The sequence below is a fragment of the Heteronotia binoei genome, unplaced genomic scaffold, assembly GCF_032191835.1.
Source record: "Heteronotia binoei isolate CCM8104 ecotype False Entrance Well unplaced genomic scaffold, APGP_CSIRO_Hbin_v1 ptg001179l, whole genome shotgun sequence".
Lineage (NCBI taxonomy): Eukaryota > Metazoa > Chordata > Lepidosauria > Squamata > Gekkonidae > Heteronotia > Heteronotia binoei.
The window spans coordinates 327,464-355,000 of NW_026800198.1; the positions used below are offsets into that span (position 1 = coordinate 327,464).

At 51.1% G+C, this 27,537-nt stretch overlaps 2 protein-coding genes across 2 annotated transcripts in view; both read right to left on the reverse strand.

Moving 5' to 3' along the window:
- LOC132590918 (kinesin-like protein KIFC3) overlaps positions 1–2,149 on the reverse strand; it is a 51,585-nt gene extending 49,436 nt beyond the window's left edge. Inside the window, exon 1 of the mRNA XM_060263837.1 lies at positions 1,992–2,149. The gene's annotated coding sequence lies outside the window, so the exon portion shown is untranslated. The remainder of the gene's footprint in view (positions 1–1,991) is intronic.
- Positions 2,150–16,120: 13,971 nt separating this feature from the next.
- LOC132590916 (flap endonuclease 1-like) overlaps positions 16,121–27,537 on the reverse strand; it is a gene marked incomplete at its 5' end in the record, with an annotated part of 12,270 nt that continues 853 nt past the window's right edge. Inside the window, 5 exons of the mRNA XM_060263835.1 lie at positions 16,121–17,260; positions 19,459–19,606; positions 23,733–23,884; positions 25,996–26,127; positions 27,207–27,267. Coding sequence (XP_060119818.1) covers positions 17,174–17,260; positions 19,459–19,606; positions 23,733–23,884; positions 25,996–26,127; positions 27,207–27,267 — 580 coding nt within the window. The remainder of the gene's footprint in view (positions 17,261–19,458; positions 19,607–23,732; positions 23,885–25,995; positions 26,128–27,206; positions 27,268–27,537) is intronic.

Here is a 27,537-nt window from a genome sequence, read left to right on the forward strand (position 1 = left end):
TGGATGGGTCATTGGCCTGATCCAACATGGCTTCTCTTATGTTCTTATGTGACACAGAGTGTTGGACTGGATGGGCCATTGGCCTGATCCAACAGGGCTTCTCTTATGTTCTTATGTGACACAGAGTGTTGGACTGGAGGGGCCACTGGCCTGATCCAACAGGGCTTCTCTTATGTTCTTATGTGACACAGAGTGTTGGACTGGATGGGCCATTGGCCTGATCCAACAGGGCTTCTCTTATGTTCTTATGTGACACAGAGTGTTGGACTGGAGGGGCCACTGGCCTGATCCAACAGGGCTTCTCTTATGTTCTTATGTGACACAGAGTGTTGGACTGGACGGGTCATTGGCCTGATCCAACAGGGCTTCTCTTATGTTCTTATGTGACACAGAGTGTTGGACTGGATGGGTCATTGGCCTGATCCAACATGGCTTCTCTTATGTTCTTATGTGACACAGAGTGTTGGACTGGATGGGTCATTGGCCTGATCCAACAGGGCTTCTCTTATGTTCTTATGTGACACAGAGTGTTGGACTGGATGGGTCATTGGCCTGATCCAACAGGGCTTCTCTTATGTTCTTATGTGACACAGAGTGTTGGACTGGATGGGTCATTGGCCTGATCCAACAGGGCTTCTCTTATGTTCTTATGTGACACAGAGTGTTGGACTGGATGGGCCATTGGCCTGATCCAACAGGGCTTCTCTTATGTTCTTATGTGACACAGAGTGTTGGACTGGAGGGGCCACTGGCCTGATCCAACAGGGCTTCTCTTATGTTCTTATGTGACACAGAGTGTTGGACTGGAGGGGCCATTGGCCTGATCCAACAGGGCTTCTCTTATGTTCTTATGTGACACAGAGTGTTGGACTGGATGGGCCATTGGCCTGATCCAACAGGGCTTCTCTTATGTTCTTATGTGGCACAGAGTGTTGGACTGGAGGGGCCATTGGCCTGATCCAACAGGGCTTCTCTTATGTTCTTATGTGACACAGAGTGTTGGACTGGAGGGGCCGTTGGCCTGATCCAACAGGGCTTCTCTTATGTTCTTATGTGACACAGAGTGTTGGACTGGAGGGGCCGTTGGCTTGATCCAACATGGCTTCTCTTATGTTCTTATGTGACACAGAGTGTTGGACTGGAGGGGCCATTGGCCTGATCCAACAGGGCTTCTCTTATGTTCTTATGTGACACAGAGTGTTGGACTGGATGGGCCACTGGCCTGATCCAACAGGGCTTCTCTTATGTTCTTATGTGACACAGAGTGTTGGACTGGAGGGGCCATTGGCCTGATCCAACAGGGCTTCTCTTATGTTCTTATGTGACACAGAGTGTTGGACTGGAGGGGCCATTGGCCTGATCCAACATGGCTTCTCTTCTGTTCTTGTTATGAGGGCCGGATCTGACATAAATGAGACCTTGTTGGGCTGGGCCATGTCAGGTTGAGCCGAGCCATGTCAGGTCAGGCCATGTGTGTCCCTAATTAAGATTAGGTAGCAGAGAAATACATTTTATAAAGAACACAAACAAATTTAAAAAAACAAAAAAAAAACTTAAAACATGCTTAAAACATTAGAACCCGTTGGTCTTAAGGATGCTTTCTTTGTATTTCTCCCATGGGATCCAGGGAACTGGGCAAAGGAAGCTCTGGCTGTTTCCTTCCTTCCCCAGAGGACTGGGGGGGGGAGCCTCAGCCAATGGAGAAAATAGAGGTTTTGCTCTGTAGCTCTGCTGTGCGATTGAGCAAGCCTGGCAAAGCAAGCTGTGATGCAGGAGGAAGGAAGAGAGAGGGAAAAGGAAGCAGACGACAGTCAGTCGCTCAGGGGTCTGATAGAAGCCCTCTGGGGGCCTGATTTGGCCCCTGAAATGCATGTTTGACACCCCGGGCTTAGAGGGAATATTGCTCTTAGTGGTCATCCAGCATTCCTCTCAGAAAACACACTCCGTCAATCCCTCCTTCAAGACCAACCAAGCAGGTTGGTAAGGATTACCTTTCCACCCGGCGATCCTTTCTCGGCAAGGCAGAGCTTGGCGGCAGCCTCCTCTTTGAGGATCCTGAATTCTGTGAGTGGCGTGGGGGCATCCCCCAACAGCCCGGGGCCTTCCTCATCCTCCTCCTCCTCCGTGCTGCCTCCTCCTTCGCTGTCCGAGCTGCCTGAAGAAGGACAGGACCTTGGTTGGTGACCCCACGCACCCAAAGAGCTCCCCCAGGGCTACTCCCCTCCTCCAAGATGACTATCACAGTCCAAAGCCCTTTTTTTGTCTCTGGGGAGGGGCTCCGGGGCATGGGTGCCACTTGTCAAGACCCCAGCAGTTCAGTAATCAGCACCAGGACATTCAGAGAATAGTCTTTCATGACTGACTGACAGGTCTTTGGAGCAAGACAGTTCTTGCAAAAACGGGCATTGGCAAGCAAAAGCCCTCTACTTATAAAGGTAAAGGTAGTCTCCTGTGCAAGCCCCAGTCATTTCCAACTCTGGGGTGATATCGGGCCCCTTGCATGTGTGCACATATCAGGCAGAGACGGCCTTGGCCGTCCCCGAGATCAGGCTGAAAGAATGCTTCATCCGTTACACAGAAATAGGAGGCGGTGAAGCAAGAAGCGAAAGTAACATTCCAACTAAACAGGAAGAGGCACTCTTCACACTGCCCCCAGAAGTGGAGCGGTACCCCTCTGAAAGGTGGCATTCCCACATCTCCCTCTCCCTCCTTGCATGAGCTCAGTAAGTGGGGCTCGGCAAGACCTCGGCCTGAGGCACTCCTGCAGCTCAGCTCACCTTTCTCCATCTCTGCAGCAGCCTTTTTGAGAGATGGTGAGTGACAGAAACCTACACGGGAGACTCCAAATGAGACCATGCCACAGAGATATAGGAGACCGTAATTATCATCTGGACGCTGCTTTCACACATGCCAGGCCCTCAGCTCCACCTTCCAGCTGGATGTTCTTCGGGGCTCACCCACAATTCATAGAATCCTAGAGTTGGAAGGGACCTCCAGGGTCATCTAGTCCAACCCCCTGCACAATGCAGGAAACTCACAAACACCTCCCCCTAAATTCACAGGATCTTCATTGTTGTCAGATGGCTATCTAGCCTCTGTTTAAAAACCTCCAAGGAAGGAGAGCCCACCACCTCCCGAGGAAGCCTGTTCCACTGAGGAATCGCTCTAACAGTCAGGAAATTCTTCCTGATGTTGAGCCGGAAACTCTTGATTTAATTTCAACCCATTGGTTTTGGTCCTACCTTCTGGGGCCACAGAAAACAATTCCACACCATCCTCTCTAGGACAGCCCTTCAAGTCCTTGAAGATGGTGATCATATCACCTCTCAGCCGCATCCTCTCCAGGCTAAACACCCCCAGCTCCTTCAACCTTTCTTCATAGGACTTGGTCTCCAGACCCCTCACCATCTTCGTCACCATCCTCTGGACCCGTTCCAGCTTGTCTAGATCCTTCTTAAAATGTGGTGCCCAAAACTGAACACAATACTCCAGGTGAGGTCTTACCAGAGCAGAGTAAAGCGATACCACCACATCACATGGACACCACAGATATGGACACTATATGTCTGTTGATACAGCCCAAAATTGCATTTGCATTTTTAGCCACCGCATCACACTGTTGACTCATGTTCAGCGTATGATCTACTAAGACCCCTAGATCCTTTTCGCACATACTACTGCTAAGAGAAGTCTCCGCCATCCTATAACCATGCATTGGATTTTTCCTACCTAAAGGCAGAACTTTACATTTATCCCTGTTAAAATTCATATTATTGCTTTTAGCCCAGTTTTCCAGCCTGTCAAGGTCATCCTGTATCCTATTTCTGCCTTCTACTGTATTCTAGTGGCTACTGTAATTCTAGTGGCTAAGGATGCCGGGGGAGGCAGGCAGGTCAGGGGGATACCTACTGTCGAGTTCCGTCAGTTCTGTCCAGAAGTCTTTCTTTGGGAGCTTCTTGGTCCTCTTTGAGGGCTCTGCATGAAAAGCTGTGGGGTCCTGGATAGGAAAGGGGTAAGAGACGCCCATCACCATCGAGATATGGGACATTCAGAACATCATCGTGACTGGAGGTATGCCCCCACAGAATGATCCCTATTCCAACTGAGCATGAGACCAGTCCCTCTCTCCCCCTGCCAACTTCATAGAGAGGAAAGGAGAAAGGGGTCCAGCCATAAAGACTCAAATATAGAAGACGACAGATTTATACCCCACCCTTCTCTCTAAATCAGTCTCAGAGCGGCTCACAACCTCCTTTACCTTCTTCCCCCACAACAGACACTCTGTGAGGTAGATGAAGATATTGGATTTATATCCCGCCCTCCACTCCAAAGAGTCTCAGAGCGGCTCACAATTTCCTTTACCTTCCTCCCCCACAACAGAAACCCTGTGAGGTAGATGAAGATATTGGATTTATATCCCACCCTCCACTCCGAAGAGTCTCAGAGCGGCTCACAATCTCCTTTACCTTCCTCCCCCACAACAGACACCCTGTGAGGTAGATGAAGATATTGGATTTATATCCCACCCTCCACTCCGAAGAGTCTCAGAGCGGCTCAAAATCTCCTTTACCTTCCTCCCCCACAACAGACACCCTGTGAGGTAGAAGAAGATATTGGATTTATATCCCGCCCTACACTCCGAAGAGTCTCAGAGCAGCTCACAATCTCCTTTACCTTCCCCCCGCAACAGACACCCTGTGAGGTAGATGAAGATATTGGATTTATATCCCGCCCTACACTCCGAAGAGTCTCAGAGCGGCTAACAATCTCCTTTACCTTCCCCCCCGCAACAGACACCCTGTGAGGTAGATGAAGATATTGGATTTATATCCTGCCCTCCACTCCAAAGAGTCTCAGAGCAGCTCACAATCTCCTTTACCATCCCCCCCCCACAACAGACACCCTGTGAGGTAGATGAAGATATTGGATTTATATCCCGCCCTCCACTCCAAAGAGTCTCAGAGCGGCTCACAATCTCCTTTACCTTCCTCCCCCACAACAGACACCCTGTGAGGTAGATGAAGATACTGGATTTATATCCCGCCCTCCACTCCGAAGAGTCTCAGAGCGGCTCACAATCTCCTTTCCCTTCCTCCACCACAACAGACATCCTGTGAGGTAGATGAAGATATTGGATTTATATCCCGCCCTCCACTCCGAAGAGTCTCAGAGCGGCTCACAATCTCCTTTCCCTTCCTCCCCCACAACAGACACCCTGTGAGGTAGATGAAGATACTGGATTTATATCCCGCCCTCCACTCTGAAGAGTCTCAGAACAGCTCACAATCTCCTTTACCTTCCTCCCCCACAACAGACACCCTGTGAGGTAGATGAAGATACTGGATTTATATCCTGCCCTCCACTCTGAAGAGTCTCAGAACAGCTCACAATCTCCTTTACCTTCCTCCCCCACAACAGACACCCTGTGAGGTAGATGAAGGTATTGGATTTATATCCCACCCTCCACTCCGAAGAGTCTCAGAGTGGCTCACAATCTCCTTTACCTTCCTCCCCGACAACAGACACCCTGTGAGGTAGATGAAGATACTGGATTTATATCCCGCCCTCCACTCCGAAGAGTCTCAGAGCGGCTCACAATCTCCTTTACCTTCCTTCCCCCACAACAGATACCCTGTGAGGTAGATGAAGATACTGGATTTATATCCCGCCCTCCAGGGACTTAGGTGGATCTCCTGTCTGGTCCTTTCTAACTGCAGTTGCTGCCAGGGACTGAACCTGGGACTTTCTGCGTGCCAAGAAGACTCTTCCACGAAGCCACAGTCCCTCCCTGGTCAGAGCAGCTGCTCCCAGTCACCCCCACTCCCTGGGATCCTGAGCCAGCCCCAGCAGCACACATTTCTAGCAACCGCAAGCAAAGGCCTCTGAGCGTGCAGTTGCTATTCTGGATGAGTGTGGATTCATCTGTTTATTGAGAAAATGTACATGCTGCCTCTCCAGGGCATTGAAAGAGTTGCCAAGTCCAATTCAAGAAATATCTAGGGGTGGAGCCAGGAGACATTGGGGGTGGAGCCAGGAGACTTTGGGGGGTGGAGCAAGGGTGCAACAAGTATAACTGAACTCTAAAGGGAGTTCTGGCCATCACATTTACAGGGACTGTGCACCTTTGAAATGCCTTCCCTGCATTAGAAATAATGAAGGATAGGGACACCTTCTTTTGGGGCTCATAGAATTGGACCCCCTGGTCCAATCCTTTTGAAACTTGGAGGATATTTTGGGGAGAGGCACTGGATGCTATGCTGCAAATTTGTTGCCTCTACCTCAGAAAAACAGCCCCACCCTAGGTACCTGCTAACCAATTCTCCATTATACCTTACGGGAATCGGTCTCCACAGCGAATAATGGAGTGTCCAGCAGACATCCCTCCCCCCTGCTTTCTGATGACCCTGAAGCGGGGAGAGGGCCTCCAAACCGGGGATCCCCTGCCCCCCACCGGGGATGAGCTAAATAAGGGAACTTGCGGGGTGGAGTTTAGGCAAAACAAGAAAAACACCGCGCAAAGTGTTTCGCCCACCTGGGAATGGACAACCCTAAAATTAGCAGAGGGTGGAGATGCCAGTTGAGCAGGCAAAATCCACCCCCCCTCGACAAGTGCCCCTATGCCTTGAGGCCAAGTAAGCCCCCCCCCCCCCAAGTTCCCTCCTCACAGAACACCTTCGCCTTTAGAAACCAGCGCCAGTGATGCAGAGAGAGCACTGCTCCTTCGGTAAGCTGACTCTGCAGGGTCCCTTTTTCCAGTTAGGCAGCAGAGAATTCCTGTGGGGAATACTGACGGTGTGCCCTGCGCACGGAACGTTTTGTTTGGCTCCTGTGTTATGGGCTGGAAAATGGACCTATGAAGCAGGTGCAGAGATGGGGCAGAAGCGGGGGCTTCTGAAGAGAGCTGGAAAGAGACCAGGCCTCGCCTCCTCCACGCCCACAGACAGACGTCAGCTCCTCCGTCATGAATGCTCATCCCCAGTCGGTTCTCCCTTCCGAGGGTGACTCCCAAGTTCCCCCCAGCAATTAACAGCCTTCAGCTGGCACTGCCAACCGAGTGGCTTTCGGCCAGAGCCAACGGCTGCTGGAGCTCCCAAAGGCTTGGCTCTCCCTGAACCGACAGAAAGGCTTTGCAAAATTCATGTCCAACTAGAGGCTAGCAAGGAGTCATGTTAAGCCGGTGGATGTTTTAAAATAAAAGAATGGATGTGTGTGAAAAATGCCCCGGGGGTTTCTATAGAGACAGACCCACAAAAAGACAGTCTTTCTAAATAGCAAGCCTGAAATGCAATACCCTTCCCCTACCCTCCTCCCCCACCCCCACCCCCGCAAAAAAACCCCAAGTCACAGCCATCCTCCTTAGGAAGCTGCTCTGTTTCCATGGTGACAGGTGCTATGGAAACACCATCACCAAGCCACGGGCTTGCTGGCTGATAAGAAGATCCAGATGGATCCCTCTTGTCCACATCTGGAAGGAAAGGGCAACATGTCCAGCAGCTTTCCTTAAAAGCCCAGGAAAGGAAGGAAGATGTGGGGCAGAAGAGGAGGAGGAGGCCAGCCTCTCTCCCTGAATATCCCAGTCTTTGCCACCCATCAAAGGGCTGAGCTGAGCCATGACTCAGCTGGGGGCAGCCCTCTTTTTTACGCCACACTGAACTCAATTCCAGGACGCGCCACAGGTTAATAAAGAACTTCTGAGCATGTGCAAAGTTCTTCCCTCAAAAAAAACAGAGCCAGTTGGTGTCGTGGTTAAGTGTGCAGACTCTTATCTGGGAGAACTGGGCTTGATTCCCCACTCCTCCATTTGCAGCTGCTGGAATGGCCTTGGGTCAGTCATAGCTCTCTTAGGAGTTGTCCTTGAAAGGGCAGCTTCTGGGAGAGCTCTCTCTCAGCCCCACCCACCTCACAGGGTGTCTGTTGCGGGGGAGGAAGATAAAGGAGATTGTGAGCCGCTCTGAGACTCTGAGATTCGGAGTGGAGGGCGGGATATAAATCCAATATCATCATCATCATCAAAAGCGGATGCCAGCAACCAGCCCCCAAGCCTCTGGTGTTCAAGGCCAGTTCCAGAGGACGTCCTACAGAGAAAGCACATTTGGGCACGGAACGGTGGGTAATCCACGCAGAGACGGCCACATTGAAAAGACTGCATGAGTGCACACATCTGTTCCTTACACACATAGCACTGCTGCCTTGCACCTTTCGTACTACAAAATAAGCAGGGGGTCCCTCCCCTCTTCTGTGGGGTGAACATCCTCACCATTCTCGTGTTAGCAACAAAATCAGGGAACCAGGCACCCCCCCCCCCCTTATCTTCACCGCCAAGAAAACTAAAATAAGCCTCCAGCGCTTCAGTTCCCCGTCTTTGTCCTGCCAACGCCCACTCATGCCAACCTGAATGATTTTCCCTTTGAAGCATGCCCTCCTCCACCCCTTCTTTCCCCTCAGTAGCAGCTTCTCCCCTCCCCCAAACACACAGGTGAGGCTGACTCAGAGCCTTGATCCCTCACAATCAGTCTTGTCCACTCAGACCTGCAGCGGCTCTCCATGGTGAGAAAAAATCAGCTGAGGTTTTTCACGCCTATTTGCCTGGACCCTTTTTAGCCGGAGATGCCGGGGATTGAACCTGGGACCGTCTGCTTACCAAGCAGATGCTCCACCACTGAGCCACCATCCCTCCCCATGAAGATATGAAGCTGCCTTCTACTGAATCAGACCCTGGGTCCATCAAAGTCAGTCTTGTCTACTCAGACTGGCAGTGGCTCTCCAGGGTCTCAGGCTGAGGTCTTTCCCATCATTGTTCCTTTTCGCTAGAGATGCCAGGGATTGAACCTGGGACCTTTTGCTTACCAAGTAGAAGCTCTCCTCCTGAGCCACGCCCCGAGCTTTGGGGGCCAGCCATTTTTAAACCAGCCCCAGAGGTTTTCACAGCATAGCTTCAGCGACAGACGACAGGCCTTTAAAGACCCACAGACCTTTCAATGAACTCATATGAATATATGAAGCTGCCTTATACTGAATCAGACCCTTGGTCCATCAAAGTCAGTATTGCCTTCTCAGACTGGCAGCGGCTCTCCAGGGTCTCGAGCTGAGGTTTTTCACACCTATTTGCCTGGACCCTTTTTTGGAGATGCCGGGGATTGAACCTGGGACCTTCTGCTTCCCAAGCAGATGCTCTACCACTGACCCACCGTCCCTCACACCCAGGCAAGGACCGTTTTTCCCAGGAGAAGAGTTAGTGAGAAAAACCAAGGTCGAGTCTATCGCATAGATCCCAGATTCTATGCCTGACAGCATCTCCAACAAAAAGGACCAGGCAGGAGGTGATTGGAAAGACCTCAGCTTGAGACCCTGGAGAGCTGCTGCCAGTCTGAGTAGACAAGACTGACTCTGATGGACCAAGGGGGTCTGATTCAGTAGAAGACAGCTTCATATGTTCATATTAGGGGAGGGACGGTGGCTCAGTGGCAGAGCATCTCCTTGGTAAGCAGGAGGTCCCCGGTTCAGTCCCCGGCATCTCTAACTAAGAAAGATCCAGGCAAATAAATGTGAAAAACCTCAGCCTGAGACCCTGGAGAGCTGCCGCCAGTCTGAGTAGACAAAACTGACTTTGATGGACCGGGGCTCTGAGTCGGTATAAGGCAGCTTCATGCGTAGAAGGGTAGTCCTCCATCTTGAATTCAACAACGATCTCTTAACCACAGAGCACGATGTGCTAACAGGGGGAGTGGCATATGTGTGCAAAGCACACACACACACACCCCGCATTAACTGCAGATACATGCACCTGTGGACCTATCGGGCGCAACCAAGGCACAGAATGCAATACCCAATACGCAGAAACGGTGCCAGGGTGCCGCTTGTCAGTAGCATGGCCTCAGTGGCCATAAAGGCCTCCGCCCCAGAAGGTACAATATGTATGAAGCAACACAAGCTTTTACACAGTCACTCCTGGATCTGCTTTTTATATTAGCCACCATTGCAATACAACGATACCCCACCCCACCCCCCCCACACACAATGTTTTAACATGCATTTTCCGTCTCTTGACTCGTAAAAAGAGTCCTCCAGCAACCCACAGCTTTGCCTTAAAGCCAGATAATGAAGCTGTTTTGGTGGGTGGCACCAGGGAAGCGAATCCACTGGGAAGGCTGGCCAGCAGTTCCGCTGGGTTCTTCCTGCAGCATGTCAAGGGAGTGCCCTGTCACCAGTGGGGGCTGCCCAGTGCAACCAGCGAGAGCCTCTGCTCAGCAGGCAGCAGGGGATGGGAAAGCCCTTTCTCTGCACCACAGCCTGGGGAGCTGCTGCCAGTCTGAACAGAGGAGGGTGAGCTTGGCAGACCAGCGCTACGGAGAGGGGCTGCGGCTCTGCCAGGTCCCCAGTTCGATCCTCGGCGGCGGTGGCATTTCCCGTGAAAAGGGGCAAGCAAGCAGCAGAGGGGGGGGGGGGGAAGCCCTCTGCCCGCGACCCTGGAGGAGACGGACCGCGATGGGCCAAAGGATTCCGGATCCGGTCGTTTGAGGCGCGCGCCCGGCTCCCGTTCCACTGGCCCGGGGCCAACGGCCACCAGGCCCTGCTGTGCTGCGGCTCCTCCCCGCAAGCCCCGAGGGGGCGGGCAGGCAGCTGGGCGCTGGCTCCAGCCCTTCCCCAAAGGGGCGACACAGGGGCCGAGGCCACGCGCCCCCTGGCACTGCCAACCCCCCCCCCCCCCGCTGGTCCTGATCCGCCTCCCTTACCGGCCGGGGGGAGCGCTGGGCCTCCTCGGCCCGGCCCTCCTGCGGCTGTTCGTGGGCTCCATCCTTGCGGAAGAGGCTGTAGAAGACGTAGATCAGCAGCGAGTAAAAGGCGTACATGCTCCGCTCCGCCGCCAGCCTGCCTCCCTCGCCTGCCCGCCCGCCCGCCTGCGCCAAGCCGCCCGGCGCCGCCCCCTCCAACTAGCCCCTCCCTCCCTCCCTGCCTGCAGACCCCCTGCCCCTCCCCACGCTGGATCCTGGCCTTGGCCTCCCCCCAAGGATGCCAGACTCCAGGCTGGGTCTGGAGACAACCCCCCCCCCTGGAGTTCCAGCTCCACCCCCCTCCCCCCACATCTCCAGGAGTTTCCCGGCCTGGATCTGGCAACCCGCCCCCATTCCCCCCCCCTGTGGTCAGGGGGGACTTGGCAACAGCCACCCGAGGACGGGGGGAGGGGCGACTGCGGCTCTTTCACGCATACTGCGTGGCTCTCAAAGCCCCCTCTCCCCCCAGCTTGGAGAAGGGGTTTCTCTCTTTCAATCACTTCTCCTAGCCAAGCCAGCCAGCAGCGTGGAGAAGGCATTTTGAAGTTAAAGTTGCTTTCTGTCTACCTCTACCTCCCCCATCTATTTGCTTCCCTCCCTCCCCTCCCCTCTCTCACCTGCAAGAAGGTGAGGCAGAGTTATGGCTCTTGAAGCCCCCACCGCCCCCTTGGCCAGCTTAGAGAAGGGGGTTTCTCTCTTTCTTTTTTTATATATAATTTTTATTGTTTACTAATTAGAATGTACAATTTTCCGTTGTCCCAGTGTTCCGTTACAAATTTTTCTCCCCCGTCCCTCCCCCCTCGATCTAGACTTCTTCTTTCTGCCAGGGGCATAGGGCTCGAAGCTGCCACTGAATGGCTTCCTTCTGCTCCTCTTTTATCCGGCTCAGGTAAAGTGACCACTTTTCCTTAATCCTCGATGCTCTATCTTCCCATGGCAGATCCTGGTTTGTTATATCCATTATGTCTGACTGAACAAATTCAGACAAATAATAATGCCAGGTGCTTTCTGTCCATTTTTTTTTATCTTTCCACCCTACTGATGTTACTGCTTTACCAGCTAGTATCATCCTTTTAATATATCTTGGTTCTTTTTCCCTATTATCTCATTACCTAGGATGCTCACTGACATCAATTCAAACTCTATGTTCAGCTTTACTCAAAAGAGCTTGTTTATTATTCTTGCTATATTTTCCCATACTATTTTAACCTCATGACATTCCCACCACGTGTGAGTATACCATCCTTTCATTTTTTTTTACAGTTCCAACAGCTTGGGCTTAATCCTAGAAACACGTTGGCTAAGGTGGCTGGGGGGGGGGTCTCTCTTTCAATCACTTCTCCCAGCCAAGCCAGCCAGGGGCTTAGAGAATGCATTTAAAGGTGCTTCCTTTCCACCTTCCTCTCCTCCATCTATTTCCTTGCTTCCTCGCTTCCAGCTCCGACTCAAAGATCCGATGTTCATATCTTGCGGCTCTCAAACATCTGACATTTATTCTATGTGGCTCTTGCATTAAGCGAGTTTGGCCACCTGCTGCCTATGATGCTTTGGTGGCTACCGTCAAAGCCACAGAGAAAGGCACAGAGTGGTCAGCCTCTCCTGTGCCTTGAACAGCTGTGTGGCAGGCAGAGGTCCAGCGGGCAAAGCCAGCAGGCTCTGATATGCATTTTGAGCTCAAGCAGCTGGGCGGGGGCAGAGGTCATGCTCTCCCGGGTGAGACTAAGAGCGACTGCCTCAGGGCAAGCCTGTAGGTTTCATGGCTGAATGGGGATTTTTGAACTCAGAACTTGCCAGTCCCGGCCAAACACTCTGCCTGTGCTGGCTCTCACTGAGCTCTTGCTTAGGGGGCGGGGGCAAAGTGGAACGGCTTCTAGCTCAACTTGTGAACTTCCTTTTTTTTTTTTGGCCACTGTGTGACACAGACTGTTGGACTGGAGGGGCCACTGGCCTGATCCAACACGAATCGCTGTCAGATGGCATCTAGACTTAGTTTAAAAACATCCAAGAAAGGAGAGCCCACCACCTCCCGAGGAAGCCTGTTCCACTGAGGAACCGCTTTAACGGTCAGGAAGTTCTTTCTAATGTTGAGCCGGAACTCTTTTAATTTCAACCCATTGGTTCTGGTCCTACCTTCTGGGGCCACAGAAAACAATTCCACACCATCCTCTATATGACATCCCTTCAAGGACTTGAAGATGGTGATCCTATCACCTCTCAGCCACCTCCTTTCCAGGCTAAACATGCCCAGCTCCTTCAACCTTTCCTCACAGGATTTGGTCTCCAGACCCCTCACCATCTCCGTCGCCCTCCTCTGGTCCCGTTCCAGCTTGTCTATATTCTTCTTAAAATGTGCCCAAAACTGAACACAATACTCCAGGTGAGGTCTTACCAGAGCAGAAGCCATGTTGGATCAGGGGAGGGACGGTGGCTCAGTGGTAGAGCATCTGCTTGGGAAGCAGAAGGTCCCAGGTTCAATCCCTGGCATCTCCAAAAAAGGGTCCAGGCAAATAGGTGTGAAAAACCTCCGCTTGAGACCCTGGAGAGCCGCTGCCAGTCTGAGAAGACAATACTGACTTTGATGGACCAAAGGTCTGATTCAGTATAAGGCAGCTTCATATGTTCATGTTCAGAGTAAAGCGATTCCATCACATCACGTGATCTGGACACTGTACTTCTGTTGATACCGCCCAAAATTGCACTGGCCCTTTTAGCCAGCAGTCTGTCTCCAAGGCAGCTGCCTCCAAAAAATGGAACAGCTGGGCATCAGAGCTTCCCATTGGTCCATGTCTGCTTTTTACAGGTAGGCTGCCTTCGAACAAAGAGGCTCCACCAGTTTCCCAACCCTTCTTAAGCAGGACAGGCAACAAATGAAAAAATCATCTCACCTTTCTGGCCTCACAAGGGCCACCAAGCATGCACGATGAAACCAAGTTTTAAAAGCCACTAAAATCCATCCCCCTCCATGTCTTGTGGCTGTCAGTTCCACAAGTGAATGCTGGCTGGCCACAGCCCTGTTCTTGCCTCTGCAACCATTGAGGCCTCCGTGTTCCCAGAAGGGAAGCAGCCTCTTTGTGGAGACAATCCTGTCTGAAAAAGCTTTCAAGCCATGCACAATGCTCCCTGGTTCATATTTCAGAACAATACAAAGGGAGAGACGGAGGGAGCTCAGGGCACTGGGTGGTTCCCCCACCCCCCTGCATTGGTTTCCCCAGACCTTTTGTTCTTACAGCCTATAAACAATAATCAGTCTTTCCAGGAACAGTGGCGTGCCAACTGTGGGAAACAGTGTGGGAGTAAGACAGAGCCCCAGAAGAACTGCCCTGGGCTCAAAGAGCTAGGGCCAGCCGTCCTGTGCATGGATTGCACATGTGCGGAGCAATGTTTCCATCACAGGGGAGACACCCGAATGTTCCCAGCGGCTTCCACTGCCTCTTAAGATCCTAAGAGAAGCCATGTTGGATCAGGCCAATGGCCCATCCAGGCCAACATTCTGTGTCACACAGTGGCCAAAAAACCCAGGTGCCATCAGAAGGTCGATCAGTGGGGCCAGGACACTAGAAGCCCTCCCACTGTGCCGCCCCCAGAACCAAGAATACAGAGAACATAAGAGAAGCCATGTTGGATCAGGCCAATGGCCCATCCAGGCCAACATTCTCTGTCACACAGTGGCCAAAAAAACCAGGTGCCATCAGAAGGTCGATCAGTGGGGCCAGGACACTAGAAGCCCTCCCACTGTGCCCCCCCCCCCAGAACCAAGACTACAGAGAACATAAGAGAAGCCATGTTGGATCAGGCCAATGGCCCATCCAGGCCAACACTCTGTGTCACACAGTGGCCAAAAAAACCCAGGTGCCATCAGGAGGTCGATTAGTGGGGCCAGGACACTAGAAGCCCTCCCATTGTGCTCCCCACTCCCCTCAAGCACCAAGAAGACAGAGCATCACTGCCCCAGACAAAGTTCCAACAATACACTGTGGCTAATAGCCACTAATGGACCTCTGCTCCATACATTTATCTAATCCCCTCTTTAAGCTGTCTATGCTTGCAGCTGCCCCACCTCCTGTAGCAGTGAATTTTACGTGTTAATCACCCTTTGGGTGAAGAAGGACTTCCTTTTATCCATTCTAACCCAACTGCTCAGCAATTCCATTGAGTACCCACGAGTTCTTGTATTGTGAGAAAGGGAGAAAAGGACTTCTTTCTCTACCTTCTCCATCCCATGCATAATCTTGTCAACCTCTATCATGTCACCCCTCAGTCAACGTTACTCCAAGCTAAAGAGTCCCAAGCGTTTTAACCTTTCTTCATAGGGAAAGTGTTCCAAACCTTTAATCATTCTAGTTGCCCTTTTCTGCACTTTTTCCAATGCTATAATATTTTTTTTGAGGAGTGGTGACCAGAAATGAGGCCGTACCATTGATTTATACAGGGACTTTGTGATACTGGCTGATTTTATCAATGATTTCAGGTTTTCACGGCTGGTAACATCATTAGGGTTTGTAGAATCTTTCGGGCTCAAGTGCCGTGTTCTACTGGAGAAAGTTTTTCTTCCAGACGTTTCGTTCTCGGCTACGGAGAACATCCTCAGTGGCGTTGCAGTCTGATTTGTTTTCCATTCCCTTCCTAATAATTCCCAGCATGGCGTTGGCCTTTTTTATTGCAATCGCACACTGTCTTGACATTTTCAAAAAACCCCAACCAAACAACAACAAAAGGAACAAGGAAGGAAAAATCCATGATGCACACATGGGAAGTTTGATTCGGCCGTGGAGCAGCCCTTGTGACTGTTGGGGGCGCCTAGTTCACCTCAGTGCCTCTGGTTAAATTAAAACCCTCTCTCCCCCCATTGTTAATTAATAGATTAGCTCCTCGTTAGATAGTTAAAATTGTTAAAAACACTTAAAACAGTTAGAAAATTGTGGGGAAATGTTTACTGATTGTAAAACTGTTGGGTTTTAATCATTGTTAGGCATGTTGAAAGTTTTTTTTTAAATAAAAAATCATTATTTTCCTTTAAAAAAAACATTCTTTTCCTATCTCCCACCATACATTTCACATGAACCTTCTGAGTCTACATTGGCCCATTCCATAAGGGCCAAATGAAATGCATGCAAAGCAGCTGTTCTGAACTGCTGTGCTTAAAGCTGCAATCTTAAAACCATCTTCTTGGCGGTCATCCCTGTTGAATACAACTTATTGAATCTAACTTATTTGTTAGAAGAGAAGCTTAGGCTTTGCTCTTTGGCTTTTCCTTACTGGTGGCTTCCGACAGCCTCTCCAGACTCTGAATCAGAAGGGGATGGTGTCAGCAAAGGGTTCATTGAAGTTTCAAAATGATCAGACTTGTCTTTGTTCCAAAACTAAGTTTCATTTATTGATTACAACAATGTTACTCTCTACATGGATTCATTGAAACTGATAACAGATAGCTTGAGCCATTGGTATTTATGAATACACTTCAAAGACTAGGGCTTTAAACTATTTCTCATAATAAAACTACAGTTGTCCCTGCAAGCAATACTTTCACACGCCTGCTTATCTTGTACCGGTGATGGATGCACTCTCCCCCCCTGGTGATGTCCTTGCTCTGCTCGGAAGGCACCGGGGAGGCGAGCTTGGCGCTCTGCACTTCAAAGGCCTCTACTGGTCTTTGGAGTTTTGGCACCCTCATTCCCACCCCTCCTCTTTCTCTTGCAGGGCACAGTATTAGTAGCATAGTATTTTATTCAGCAATGGTGTTAGTAAGCATAACATAGGCATGATCATAGAGCATCAATAACTTCAATGAAGCATGGCCTGACAGATGGCTCCGCTTGTCAGAATGAGGCCATCAAGGTGCTGAGTTCTCACCAAGTTCAAACTCATGGCTGATTTATGAACTTCCTACGAGTGGGCATTGGCCTAGTGTGGCTCCGCCTCCAAGGGCCGCACCCTTCCTAAGCAACAGCGGCCTGAGCTGGCAGGAGGGATGGTGAGAGAGGGGCCCATCACCACGTGGGATGCTCTAGGGATTCGCTTGAAACTCTATGGTTCCACGTGGGGACATGCTAGCAATTTGGGGGAGAACTCTGCGGCAGCCGTGTTACCCCCAGCTGTGGAGGCTGCCATGGAGGGCCCCACAAGCGTGGCGTGCCCCTCCTCTTCCGAACCTGCACCACCACTGAGCCCCTGTGGCATTTGGCTTCCCATGCAGCAGCAGCAGAGAACGGCTCTGAAGAGACTCTGCCCTTTCCCAGACTTTGCTGACATCAGCACTCACAGGCTCCGCATGTGACTCGAACCCCGCCCTCAACCAACATCCTTGCAGCCGGTTCTCTCAAAGGAAGGGCAGGGAGGTCTCCGGTGTGCAGATCTTGCTGGTCGGGAGGCTGCAAGCAGGCGGAAAAGGTGCTGGCGCCAACTCAGGTCCCCTCTGCAGAGCTTCTGACGGGTTCCGGGGCTTTCGCCTTGGCCTTCTGCTTCTTTTTGCAAGGCTGGCCGGTGGGGGCCTGGGGAGAGGGGGGGCCAAGCCAGAGTGAAGGTCAGCCTTTGCACACTCAGATCCAACACCAAGCATTCTACTGCAACAGGACGATTCTATCAGCGGCTGAGGGGAACCTCCGTGTTCAGAGGCAGTTAAGTGCTGGATGCCAGAGCCAGGAGGCAACATTAGGCCTCAGCCTCTCCACCCTGTTGTGGGTCATCCAGAGGAACTGGCTGGCCCCTGCGTGAGGCAGGAGGCTGGACTAGATGGACCCTCCCTGGTCTGACCCAGCAGGGCTCTTCTGAGGTTCTTCTCAGGGAAAGGCCTCGGCCTCTCTGCCCTGTTGCTGGCTAATCTGGGAGACAGGAAGAAGAAGAAGACTGCAGATTTGTACCCCGCCCTTCTCTCTGAATCAGAGACTCAGTGACTTACAATCTCCTTTATCTTCTTCCCCCACAACAGACACCCTGTGATATGGGTGGGGCTAGAGAGGGCTCTCACAGCAGCTGCCCTTTCAAGGACAACCTCTGCCAGAGCTATGGCTGACCCCAGGCCATTCCAGCAGCTGCAAGTGGAGGAGTGGGGAATCAAACCCGGTTCTCCCAGATAAGAGAGCTCTGGCTGACCCAAGGCCATCCCAGCAGCTGCAAGTGCAGGAGTGGGGAATCAAACCCGGTTCTCCCACATAAGAGTCCGCACACTAAACCACTACACCAAACTGGCTCTCTATTAGAGCTGTGGCTGACTCAAGGCCATTCCAGCAGCTGCAAGTGGAGGAGTGGGGAATCAAACCTGGTTCTCCCAGATAAGAGAGCTCTGGCTGACCCAAGGCCATTCCAGCAGCTGCAAGTGGAGGAGTGGGGAATCAAACCTGGTTCTCCCAGATAAGAGAGCTCTGGCTGACCCAAGGCCATTCCAGCAGCTGCAAGTGGAGGAGTGGGGAATCAAACCCGGTTCTCCCAGATAAGAGAGCTCTGGCTGACCCAAGGCCATTCCAGCAGCTGCAAGTGGAGGAGTGGGGGAATCAAACCCGGTTCTCCCAGATAAGAGAGCTCTGGCTGACCCAAGGCCATTCCAGCAGCTGCAAGTGGAGGAGTGGGGAATCAAACCTGGTTCTCCCAGATAAGAGAGCTATGGCTGACCCAAGGCCATTCCAGAAGCTGCAAGTGGAGGAGTGGGGAATCAAACCCGGTTCCCCCAGATAAGAGTACACACACTTAACCACTACACCAAACTGGCTCTCTAATGTTCCAGTCCTTCTACGTTTTAATGTCCCAGTCCTTCTACGAAGCCAGCCCTCCATCTCCTCCTCCTCTCCAATACTGATCTTTGGAGAGCCAGTTTGGTGTACTAGTTAAGTGTGCAGACTCTTAACTGGGACAACAGGGTTTGATTTCCCACTCCTCTACTTGCAGCTGCTGGAATGGCCTTGGGTCAGCCAGAGCTCTGGTAGAGGTTGTCCTTGAAAGGGCAGCTGCTGTGAGAGCCCTCTCTAGCCCCACCCACCTCACAGGGTGTCTGTTGTGGGGGAAGAAGGGAAAGAAGATTGTGAGCCGCTCTGAGACTCTTCGGAGTGGAGGGCGGGATATAAATCCAGTATCTTCATCTACCTCACAGGGTGTCTGTTGTGGGGGAGGAAGGTAAAGGAGATTGTGAGCCGCTCTGAGACTCTTTGGAGTGGAGGGCGGGATATAAATCCAACATCTTCATCTACCTCACAGGGTGTCTGTTGTGGGGGAGGAAGGTAAAGGAGATTGTGAGCCGCTCTGAGACTCTTCAGAGTGGAGGGCGGGATATAAATCCAACATCTTCATCTACCTCACAGGGTGTCTGTTGTGGCGGAGGAAGGTAAAGGAGATTGTGAGCAGCTCTGAGACTCTTCGGAGTGGAGGGCGGGATATAAATCCAACATCTTCATTAACGTTAAATGTAACTTTGTTGTTTTGTTGTTTTTGTATAATTGAATGATGTTGTCAGCCGCCCTGAGCCTGCTTCGGCGGGGAGGGCGGGATATAAATAAAATTACCTACCTACCTACCTACCTACCTACCTACCTACCTCACAGGGTGTCTGTTGTGGGTGAAGGAGGTAAAGGAGATTGTGAGCTGCTCTGAGACTCTTCGGAGCGGAGGGCAGCATATAAATCCAGTATCTTCATCTTCTTGTTTAAGAAGGAAAGTTCAGCATTAGGAATACCCCCCCCCCCCCACAACTCCTTCTTACCTCGTTGTGCCGCTTCCTGACCTGGAAGAACTCCCCGAGCATCCTCTGCCTGGAGCTGCCCTGCGCCCCAGAGCCTGTCAACTGGGGCTGGGCACGCTTCAGACAGGTCTGACGCCACCGCTCCATCCGCTGACAGACTCTGCTCTCGCTGTGGAGAAAGGGGTTCCTGGTCAAAGCAAAACCGGAGAGGCAGGAGGGAGAGGAACAGGCGGGGAAAGACTGGCAAGGGAGAGGGAACCAGCCCTTTCACAGAAACAGAGAATCACAGCGTTGGAAGGGACCTCCAGGGTCATCTAGCCCAACCCCCTGCACCATGCAAGAAATTCACAAATATCCCCCCCCATCTCCAGTTAACCCTTGCTCAGCACCGATGATCTGCCTATGACTTCTATTGTTTTTTCCATTTATAGACCACTTTTTCATATAGCTCCATATAGTCTATATGCAAAGCACTCCTTAGCCACAGCTGGCCTGTAAAAGGACTCTGCTTATGTGTTGTCAAGAACACGCTGCCCCCTTAGGGTTGCCAAGTCCAATTCAAGAAATATCTGGGGACTTTGGGGGTGGAGCCAGGAGACATTGGGGGCGGAGCCAGGAGCAAGGGTGTGACAAGCATAATTGAACTCCAAGAGAGTTCTGGCCATCACATTTAAAGGGACAGCACACCTTTTTAAATGTCTTCCTTCCATAGGAAATAATGGATAGGGGCACCTTCTTTTGGGGCTCATAGAATTGGACCCCTTGGTCCAATCGTTTTGAAACTTGGGGGGGAACTTTGGGGAGAGGCACTAGATACTATACTGAAAATTTGGTGCCTCTAGCTCAAAAAACAGCTCCCCCAGAGCCTCTGAAACCTCCAGATCAATTCCCCCTTATACCCTATGAGAATCTATCTCCACATAGGGAATAATGAAGCCTCCCCCCTCCGCAGTTTCTGGCGACTCCGAAGTGAAGGATTGGCCTCTCTACTCACGAGTTGCTGCCAACTTCTTCCAAGTAACACAGACACCCCATCCCAAGAGGAAGCCTTTCAATCGGAGACTGTGTAAACTGTGTAAAATGTTTAAATTTTTATATTTTTATGTTAGATTTTATATGCCGTAAGCCGCCCTGAGCCACCTGGTGGGAAGGGCGGGATATAAATTGCAAATAAACTAAACTAAACTAAAAGCCTCTGGAGGTGGAAAGGCACATGGTCCTCTGAGGGCCGGGCTTCCCCCCACTGGCCAGCTGACTGGGGGCGGGAAGGAGCCTGGGAAAGCGGAAGAACCCCTGCTGGGACCTGGGGATTGGCAAGCCTGCACCCCGTTGAGGCCGTGTACGTACTGCAAACATTCCTGCGAGCTCCTGCCTTCCAAGTCCTGCTGGAAGGAAACGGAGGGAAAACAGGCGGTTTTGGATCACTGGCTTCCAGGACTAGGGCCAACACACAGCCTGAGAGCCGCAGCTCCAAGATACCTCAACAAGGTTGCTAAGGGTGGGATGTACATTCTGTCTCAGCCTGCTCACATCGGTCTGAGCGCAAACAGCAAAGCTCGGAGCCAGAGTGAGATGCTAACTTTCAGCACAGAAGAGAGGAATTTGGCAGGCATGGCTTTCCTACATCGTAATGGAGGAACAGGGGGAGAATTTGCAAGTGCCAAAATTCTCCCTTCCCTCCCACTTCCCCCACCCCTGTGCCTCCCACCATGAAGTCTACTCTTCCTGCATGGCCTAGCCAACAGAGCCCTGCTTTTCAAAAAACTGCCTCTTTGGGAAAGACTCTCTTCCTGTTCTCTGCCCATTCCCGAGTGTTTTCCAGGCCTCACCAGGAAGGGGCCCTCAGGTGGCTAAAGAGAAGAACTGCACCCTGCTGCTGCATAGCATCATAGAGTTGGAAGGGACCTCCAGGGTCATCTAGTCCAACCCCCTGCACAATGCAGGAAACTCACAAACACCTCCCCCTAAATTCACAGGATATTCATTGCTGTCAGATGGCCATCTAGCCTCTGTTTAAAAACCTCCAAGGAAGGAGAGCCCAGCACCTCCCAAGGAGGAAGCCTGTTCCACTGGGGAACCGCTCTAACAGTCAGAAAGTTCTTCCTAATGTTGAGCCGGAAACTCTTCTGATCTAATTTCAACCCATTGGTTCTGGTCCTACCTTCCGGGGCTGCAGAAAACAATCCCACACCCTCCTCTATATGACAGCCCTTCAAGTACTCGAAGATGGTGATCCTATCACCTCTCAGCCGCCTCCTCTCCAGGCTAAACACCCCCAGCTCCTTCAACCTTTCCTCATAGGACTTGGTCTCCAGACCCCTCACCATCTTCGTTGGCCCCCTCTGAACCTGTTCCAGCTTGTCTATATCCTTCCTAAAAAGTACTTGAAAGATGGTGATCCTATCACCTCTCAGCTGCCTCATCTCCAGGATAAACATGCCCAGCTCCTTCAACCTTTCCTCATAGGACTTGGTCTCCAGACCCCTCACCAGCAGGAGAAAGGCAGGTTCTGGTGCATGCTGAATATGGAATTTTTGGCTAAGACGCAGGGGTTATTTTGTAGAAAAAGAGGTGCTGGACCTCATTAGTACAACTAATTTCATATGCCACACCTTGACACCACCAGAAGATGTACCAAGTTGTATCAGCTCAGCAACTACCTTAAAATGCGTCCTGAATTAGAATTGTCCTAATAAAACCTTACTTCCATCATACTTTTTAAATGACTTTCTCCTCTGTGGCAACAGTGGCATGAGGAAGATTTCCATCTGTCGGCTTTATATGTTCTTAGTTATTTTCCCATTTTTTTTGTGGGGGGAAATATTAGAAAGTTTGGCAAATCTTCGAGTTCAGCAAAATTCTTACAGGAGGGGTTGAACAATGGAGCCCAGAAGCAAGTATTGGAGAGGGGGACGGGGTAAGGAAAGAAAGAACACAATAAAATTTAGAGGTTCCGGAGCTCTGCTCCGGTGAGCTCCTGCCCAAAAATGAGGCCTGCTTAGATGCGTTTTGGAATCAGCCTTTGACACTGTTATATGAATTGCACCCTACTGATGAAGGTGGATCTATTCCTTGAAGATTTTTTTTTTACCTTGTTTGAGGTGGGCTGTAAGAGAACAAAATAGGAGTCAATTGCACCTTTAAGACCAACTTAGTTGGTCTTAAAGGTGCAATCGACTCCTATTTTGTTCTGCTACTCCAGACCAACACGGCTACCTATGTGAGCTGTAAGGTGATTTATTGAATTCCTTTTGAGATAGGTGTCTATTGGATATTTATATGACCTCTCGCATGACTTTGTGATATATTCTTTTCGTCTATTATTACAATAGAAGAAGAAGAAGAATGGTGATTTATACCCCGCCCTTCTCCCTGAATCAGAGACTCAGAGCGGCTTACAATCTCCTGTGTCTTCTCCCCCCACAACAGACACCCTGTGAGGTGGGTGGGTCTGAGAGAGCTCTCACAGCAGCTGCCCTTTCAAGGACAACTCCTGCGATAGCTATGGCTGACCCAAGGCCATTCCAGCAGGTGCAAGTGGAGGAGTGGGGAATCAAACCCGGTTCTCCCAGATAAGAGTCTGCACACTTAACCACTACACCAAACTGGCTCTCAATAGCATGTGTTTATTAATTGTTTGGGAAGCAATATAGTTTCTTTGGTGGGCTTTCCAGAGGCATCTGGTGCGTAGGATTGCCAATCTCCAGGTGGGGACGGGATCCCCTGGTTTGGAGGCCCTCCCCCCACTTCAGGGTCACCAGAAAAGCGGGGAAGGGGGTGGGAGGGAAATGTCTGCTGGGCACTTGATAATTCCCTATGGAGACTGATTCCCATGGGGTATAATGGAGAATTGATTCACGGGTATCTGGGGCTCTGGTGGGGGAGCCATTTTTTGAGACAGAGGCACCAAATTTTCAGCATAGCATCTGATTCCTCTTCCCAAAATACCCTCCAAATTTCAAAAGGATTGGACCAGGGGGTCCAATTTTATGAGCCCCAAAAGAAGGTGCCCCTATCCTTCATTATTTCCAATGGAGGGAAGGCATTTAAAAAGGTACGCAGTCCCTTTCAATGTGATGGCCAGAACTCCCTTTGGAGTTAAATTATGCTTGTCACACCCTTGCTCCTGGCTCCGCCCCCAAAGTCTCCTGGCTCCACCCCCAAAGTCCCCAGATATTTCTTGAGTTAGACTTGACAACCCTATCTGGTCAGCTGCTGTGTGAATAGAATGCTGGACTGCATCGAGGGAGACATGGTCTGATCCAGCAGACCGATGTCATGATGTCAACACTCACTTCATGTGCTTCTCATGAGCCAGAAACCGCACCAGCCCGGCCTCGTCTGGTTCTTTCCACTCCAACACCACCTGGCTGGGCTCGGCTACCTTCGGCTGCAGGAAGAGTCTCCGGGCCTCTTCAAGGGGCCAGTCTGGGGGCGCCGGGTGCTTCTGCAGGGAGTAAAACGCCAGCAGCTCTTCAGCGTGTGAGAGAGAATGTGGCCTATGCCTCAGTCTCCCTGCAGCTGGTGCAACAAATGAGGCATCAAGGGACCAGGACCGCAGCCACAGCGCAGCCCGGGAGGGCCAGGGCGCTCCATTCAACCACCCGCCTTCCATCTGTACGGCCCCTCCATTGGAGGACCTTTTATGTGCCCCCTTTGCTCACTGCCACTCGCCGCCGCTCTGAACAAGCACAGGGGACCTCCATTTGCAAGACTTGAGCAATTAGGCATCTTGGAAGATTTAATTAGAATCATAGAGTTGGAAGGGACCTCCAGGGTCATCTAGTCCAACCCCCTGCACAATGCAGGAAACTCACAAACACCTCCCCCTAAATTCACAGGATATTCATTGCTGTCAGATGGCCATCCAGCCTCTGTTTAAAAACCTCCAAGGAAGGAGAGCCCACCACCTCCCGAGGAGGAAGCCTGTTCCACTGAGGAATCGCTCTAACGGTCAGGAAGTTCTCCCTAATGTTGAGCTGGAAACTCTTTTTATTTAATTTCAACCCATTGGTTCTGGTCCTACCTTCCGGGGCCACAGAAAACAATTCCACACCATCCTCTATAGGACAGCCCTCCAAGTACTTGAAGATGGTGATCCTATCACCTCTCAGCCACCTCCTCTCCAGGCTAAACATCCCCAGCTCCTTCAACCTTCCCTCATAGGACTTGGTCTCCAGACCCCCTCACCATCTTCGTTGCCCTCCTCTGGACCCGTTCCAGCTTGTCTATATCCTTCTTAAAATGTGGTGCCCAAAACTGAACACAATACTCCAGGTGAGGTCTTACAAGAGCAGAGAAAAGCGATACCATCACTTCACGTGATCTGGACACTAGACTTCTGTTGATACAGCCCAAAATTGCAATTCATTGGGGTTGCCATAAGCAACTGGGTGTCCTCCCCTCTCTCTCACACACACACACACATGCACACAAAATGACTAAGGTGTTCATCCTGCCCAAATATAATGTGCCATGCAGTTCTTTGACAGGCGTACAATAACTGAGCAGAAGAAGGCTGCAGCTTCTATGCTGCTGAGCAATTCCATCAGAAGGACCACCAACAGATGAACAGAAGACCTATAATATAATCTGATCCGCCTATGTTTAAGATTCTGTATAGCACCAAATATCCAGTTTGAAATTGTTAAATTGTTTATGTTTTATTAGTCAAATTTGTAACTGAAATTGTTGCTTTTATTATGACTGTTAGCTGCCCTGAGTCCACTTCTGGAGTGGGTGGGATAGAAATCCGAGGTAAGTAAGTAAGTAAATAAATCTTGTAATCTCTCTCTCTCTCTCACACTCACACACACATGGGTGGAGAGATGATTGACAGCGTCAACACACGCTAGGATCAATGTGCCCTCTAAGCTGCAACGTCTCGTGAGCAAAAAATTCTACTTTGTGAGCTGCTGGCATTGAAGCTGTGAGCTGCCGCATCAATTCTTGTGCTCTGGGGCCAGCCTTCCTGAGCTAAGACAAAAAGGTGCGAGCGGGGAGGCTAAAAAACTGTGAGCTAACTCACACTCACTCAGCTGAGAAGGGAACACTGGCTAGGGCGGCCTGTTTTGAGTGGCCCACTTCCTATGCATTTCTGAACGGCTGGGCCCACAAACATTTCTCAGGGGAAGGCTTCTTCTGCACTCAGCTCTCTACCAGCAAAAGCTTTTCCCGGGGAAAGTTCCCAGAGAGCTGTTTTCTAGTGCTGCTCAGCCCTAGTGCTGCTGGCAGCTCAGAAGGGGATAGAAGGGAAGGGTCTTGGGCAGCCACAACAGGCCCTTCTGCCTTCACTCACTGCTTCTGTTGCTGCTGCTAGCAAGCCACAGCAGCCCACAAGGGCCTCTGCTCTCAGCTTGTCGCTGGGCTGCTCTCATGCCCCCCACTTCGGCTTTCCCTGAGGATCCAGCTGCTGGGGCAGGTGCCTGAGAGTGAAAGAAGCTGCCATCTTGCAGCCATCCTGCCCGTAAGACCTCGCCCTCGTGGCTGCAGCTGGCCCAGGGGCAGGACACAACAGTTGGGGGATCCAGGAAGGATGGAGGAAGCAGCCCCCGGTACCTGTGGACTGATGGACTTCAAGACTTGCTCAATGTTTCCATGTTGCTGCAGCAGCTTCAGGGCCTTTTTAGGGCCAAGACCCCGGATCTTCCCGCAGTAGTCGCAGCCGAGCAGAATGCAGAGGTCCACAAACTGCATTTGGAGAGGGAGGAAAAAAAACAATCAGCCATCTTTCACAAGGAAAAGCCAGGAACCCTTTCTGCTCCCGCACTGCCATGGTGATAGGATGGGGGAGACAATCCATGGTGATAGGATGGGGGGGAGACTTGTCTTAGCAGTAGTCTGTGAGAAAAGGATCTAGGGGTCTTAGTGGATCATACGCTGAACATGAGTCAACAGTGTGATGCGGTGGCTAAAAAGGCAAATGCAATTCTGGGCTGTGTCAACAGAAGTATAGTGTCCAGATCACGTGATGTGATGGTATCGCTTTACTCTGCTCTGGTAAGACCTCACCTGGAGTATTGTGTTCAGTTTTGGGCACTACATTTGAAGAAGGATATAGACAAGCTGGAACGGGTCCAGAGGAGGGCGACAAAGATGGTGAGAGGTCTGGAGACCAAGTCCTATGAGGAAAGGTTGAAGGAGCTGGGGATATTTAGCCTGTAGAGGAGGTGGCTGAGAGGTGATAGGATCACCATCTTCAAGTACTTGAAGGGATGTCCTATAGAGGATGGTGTGGAATTGTTTTCTGTGGCTCCGGATGGTAAGACCAGAACCAGTGGGTTGAAATTAAATCAAAAGAGTTTCCGGCTCAACCTTAGGAAGAACTTCCTGACCATTAGAGCGGTTCCTTAGTGGAACAGGCTTCCTCCTTGGGAGGTGGTGGGCTCTCCTTCCTTGGAGGTTTTTCAACAGAGGCTAGATGGCCATCTGACAGCAATGAAGATCCTTTGAAGTTAGGGGGAGGGGTTTGTGAGTTTCCTGCATTGTGCAGGGGGTTGGACTAGATGACCCTGGAGGTTCCTTCCAACTTTATGATTCTAGGATTCTATGTGAGCCATAAGAATATCGGACACATGGCCCTGCTGGATCAGTCCAGTGATCCATCCATTCCAGCATTCTGACTCATACCAGTTCCTCTGGAGGGCCGAACAAAGAAGAGGCCGAGGCCTTCCCCTGATGTTGTCTCCTGGCCCTGGGATCCAGACCCTTCCCTTTGCCTGGAGATCCAGCTAGCAGATCTTAGCCCCCCCTTTGCACCTGCTCCTCACCTGCTCCTGTGTCATTCCCAGCTTCTCCAGAAGGACGGGCAGGGAAATCTCCTCCAAGACACTAGAGGAGAGACAACAAACAGTCTGGTTGTGATTTCTGCCTCAAGAATAAAAACATAAGGGAAGCCCTGTTGGATCAGGCCAATGGCCCCTCCAGTCCAACAGTCTGTGTCACATAAGAACATAAGGGAAGCCCTGTTGGATCAGGCCAATGGCCCCTCCAGTCCAACACTCCTGTGTCACATAAGAACATAAGGGAAGCCCTGTTGGATCAGGCCAATGGCCCATCCAGTCCAACACTCTATGTCGCACAGTGGCTAAAAAAAATCCA